Here is a 4,368-nt window from a genome sequence, read left to right as displayed (position 1 = left end):
AAGGGCCAAACCGTCAATTCTCCATCATTCATACTCCAGCTGAGTATCTAGGTAAGCCTTTTAAGCTTTTGATTGATTCAGGCAGTACTCATTCTTTCATTTCCCCTGGATGCTTGCGTAAGCTAGTCTGAGGGTGGCCACGGAGCGAGCCCATTGCAGCGAGCCAATTTGCAAATGATTTTCAAATCAATACGAGATGCGAGCAGTTTCTTGTCATGTATCCATTGAAAGTGAGCAAGAATGACACATGACATACCAAAAAAAAAAGCAGGCTTACTACATGACATGCCATACCACCTTCAAGACATACCACCTTCAAGACAATGTATTCAAGACACAAAATAAAAGCAGGCTTACTACATCCACCAAAAATGCTACATCCAAACTGTCTTTAAATAAAAGTTCAAATATCACGCTACATCCACCAAAAATGCTAATATATAAACTGTCTTTAAATGTCTTTAAAAAAAAGTTCAAATATCACGCTACATCCACCAAAAATGCTAATATCCAAAATGTCTTCTGTCTTCACAAAAAATGCTAAGATCCAAAATGTCTTTAGTCTTCTTCAAACTGCAAAAAAGCAAGAAATTAATGAACATTGCATTTATAGAGGATTATGGGGTATTAACAGTGCCTTGTCTTATTAATTTGGGAATTACCTTTGTAGAATATGGCTCCAATAGCTTATTATATATGCGATGGTCCTTTTCAAAGATAATAACATTACGTTCCATGACCGCTGCAATAAGTCCAAGAGTTCCAGTCCCAGCAAACAAGTCAACAATAGTATCCCCTGTCTTTGAAAAGAGAGATACTATGTACTTGCATAGCCTCTGCCCTCTTTGGCAACCACCTCTCCAAGGCTTTCCCTTTCGTTTTACCATATCCTCTTCAGGAACACTACATAAACACAGAGATGAGAGACCCAAAAACCTAAACCCTAAATACATAGACATTGTTTTTAATCACAGATCCAGAGTCGATCCCTTACATATCTTGAATGAGGTCTTGTTCCAGATCTAATTCACTCCCAAGATTTTGCTCTTCCACCTTATCTCCATACATCCGTAAATACTGCCTTGGTGTACTTGAGCGTACAAAAACAGATAGAATAAGACATGCAACCTGTAATGAAATCCATTCAAATAGTAGTGAATTCCTTAGGCTATAAGTTGAAATAGACATAGACATAAGAATTTTTGTAGAAGAGAAGTGTGCAGCTACCTTTGTTACAAGTTGTCCCATCTTCTTTCCCACTGCTGGTGGAGTGCATTTGACCACTTGTCGATGAAAGACCACAAATCCTCTAGATGTTGCCTCATGCTCTATCTTCACTCCTTCTTCCATTGTATAAAGGCATGTTATGAAGCCATGATCATTAAGACAAAAGTCTACAAATTGAAAAGTTGCCTCATATAGACTTTTGCTAACCACATTCCAAGGTGGTACTCTGTGTCCCAAACAACCCTCAACAACGAGGTTTGAGGGGAAGTCTACAAACACCATCTCCACACAATAGTCAGTCCTTTTCCCATGGACTTTTCCTTTATTACAAAGCACATTCATGGCTTCCAAAACATGTTTGAATAGAGGGGATGGCCCTTCTATGTTCTTACAGTCCCTTGCAAGGTCCTCGATGGAGGTATTGAATGCATATACCATGCCTGCGAATTCCCACAATGCAAGAAGAAACACAGAAGAAGATTGATTGGTAAGAGAAAAATATTTATCACCCCAATAAACATACACTACTGTTAACGGCATGATATCACCTTTCAAAGGTGCTGGTTGGATCATAGACGAGGCTACATGTACATTGCCCGAAGTACTTGTTGTTTGATGTACTTCTCTTTGTCTCCTATTTGCATCCAATGCTTGACTCACTATATCCCTCCCTAGGTTAACTGGTAGAGGGTGCATTCTAGATGTAGAGGCTATAGATGTGGCATGAGAGCTCGTAGAGCAGCCACGTACTGCAGTCAATGGTATACTCTGCACAAAGACAACTTATGGTTATAAATTACCTCATCAAAAAACTTTATCATCGTGCAAAAATCAGAGACAACTTATGGTTACCTCATCAGAACCCTCCACTATGGTCATCTTAGCCAATATAGCTAAGTGTTGATCATGTAATTGAATTTCTTCATCTGGCACAACAAACCTCTCCATGTCTAGCCACCAGGGGCATCTTGTCTTTTCAACACTTGATAGAGGCTAACCATGCATTTCAAAAATAGAAACGTTTTATCATCATACATACATTTTATCATCATGACCATGATTACAGAAAACACTTACTCTCCCAAGGTGCAGATCCGCATATATATATCGTGGAGTATCCTCGCAAATCCATAACAACACAAGAGGTGGTATGGCCTGTACTACACCACTATCCACCTCTTTCAGCAGCCATCTAAATTCCAAATGGAAAGGAAAACTAAAGTCAATAGGCTATATAAGAAGCATAAGGAGAAGAAATAAAATTGACCAAGTTTTTTTTTTTACCTATAAACAACTCGATGTGTTGCAGAGCGTAGCCCTTTTTGTGTGTCAATATCATTGCTAAATTTTATATCCCCCTGATGAACTCTGAAAGCTTTTTTGAAATACTTTCGTCGATGAAAGACGACATAGTTTATAAAGGAATTAATGGAAGGTAAGGAGATTCTATCACAATTTTCAATCTCCTCCAGAAGCTTGGAGCCATAAGAACTTATTTGTAGCCAGAACACAAATGAATGTAGCCACTCTCTAGCTTTTGCTTTGTCTTTAGGCAAGTACTCTATCTCTCGAATGCTAGCTTGTGAATTATCCAACATTCGAACTAAGAATGCCTTATCTTCATCCCTAACTTGTGCAGCCCCAATCATGTTCAGTTTCTCTTCTGTCGCAATATGGGTCCCTGCTGCATGCCAAGGAAGTGACAAAACAGCACGCCAAAAGTATTCTCCATTGGCAGGGTCTGCTATGCGGGCAAACTTTCCCACCCTATTCTTATACAGAATTTCTACCTCTCTTATCACCTTAGCCCTTCCGTCTACATCCATGCCCTTAGCCTTGACCTCGATTTTCATCTCCATATCGTCCTACAGAGTCCATTTAATTACAAAATTACTCTTGCATACATTAAACATATTTCGCATAATTAAGTAGATCTTGCATACCTTTAATATCTTGCATACCTTAAACACAAGCCATGCCAATATATTTATTGGAACAGAAAACCAGCTTTTTTTGCCACGAGTGGGGCACTTTTTCATTTCATTCTCCATCCAAGCCTTGTCCTCATCATCGAGCTCTGCAAGGAGGGTCGTCTTATCGGACTCACCAATTCTCCTTATTTGGAAGAGCCTATCCCCAAAAGTTGTTGGTACAAAGGCATAGTCATGCATCCTAGTACAACCAATGCAGAGAGTTGAAGCAACATCATGCAATCAATGCCAAGAGCAAAAAAGAGAAAAATAATAAAACATATACTTATTCAATCTGGAAAGAGAAAACATCAGCTCTCCAACGTCAGCCTTCTCGAATTGTAGAAAGTCACAGGCCACCCAGACAATGCTTAGAGATGTCATTTGGAAATTCTGAGTAAAAGGAAAGAAGATGATAAAATTATATTAGATGCATACATAAAATTGTATAAATAGATAAAAACATTTCAAATCACCCTCACCTTGAGCAATCAAATCCATCCAAGATTTATAGCGGTTGTTTCCATCCAGTACATGTATCATTTTACCCTGGATGAACGGTCCCCATTCTGGCATATTTTTGAGAGACTCTTCAAAACTTCCATTCACATCCCTCCATGTTGAACTCCATGACAATGTTGTTTCTTCAGTCAGAGGAGTCTCCTCTCCATCCAAATCAAACATGGACACCGTGAACGCCCCCTTGCTTTCAAGATACCCACCAAGGTTCTTGAATGCTCGACCAAGGTTCTTATCAGTACTGGGGCATAGTCTCCTTATGGCCTCTGTTGGAAGAAGCCTACACAAGGGGATCTTGGGGGGGGGGGTGCTGAATCTAACTCTAATTCGATCGATGAATGCAGTTGGAGTAGAGGTTTTAAGGATCTTTCCGAAAATTTCTGCTTTGATGCTCTCTGTTTTTCTTGTCTCAGTTGTCAATGTGTCTCCACCTTCTTCTTCTTCATTATCATCCTCTCTATCATTCCCATCTTCTTGTCTATCATCACCCTCTCTCTCATCCTCCTGTCTATCATCCTCCTGTCTCTCTCTATCATCATGCTCTCTCTCATCCTCCTCTCTATCATCCTCTCTATCATCTTCTCTGTCATCATCCTCTCTCTCATCCTCCTGTCTATCTTCCTCTCTATCATCATCCTCTCTCTCATCCTCT

The 4,368-nt window shown here is 39.7% G+C and overlaps 1 protein-coding gene across 1 annotated transcript; it reads right to left on the bottom strand.

Moving 5' to 3' along the window:
• Nucleotides 1–2,507: 2,507 nt before the first annotated feature.
• LOC147605179 (uncharacterized) lies at nucleotides 2,508–3,398 on the bottom strand. Its single transcript, XM_086794293.1, has 2 exons — nucleotides 3,189–3,398; nucleotides 2,508–3,092 (listed from the first exon to the last, which is right to left on the bottom strand). Exons 1-2 carry the CDS (start codon nucleotides 3,396–3,398, stop codon nucleotides 2,508–2,510), a joined length of 795 nt encoding a protein of 264 aa, XP_086650419.1.
• Nucleotides 3,399–4,368: the final 970 nt, after the last annotated feature.

This window comes from Cibotium barometz, chromosome 60 (genome assembly GCF_041138505.1).
Source record: "Cibotium barometz isolate CiBa-2024 chromosome 60, ASM4113850v1, whole genome shotgun sequence".
Classification (NCBI taxonomy): domain Eukaryota; kingdom Viridiplantae; phylum Streptophyta; class Polypodiopsida; order Cyatheales; family Cibotiaceae; genus Cibotium; species Cibotium barometz.
The sequence above is the reverse complement of the archived record's forward strand: the minus strand, read 5'-3'. Positions and strand labels throughout refer to the sequence as shown.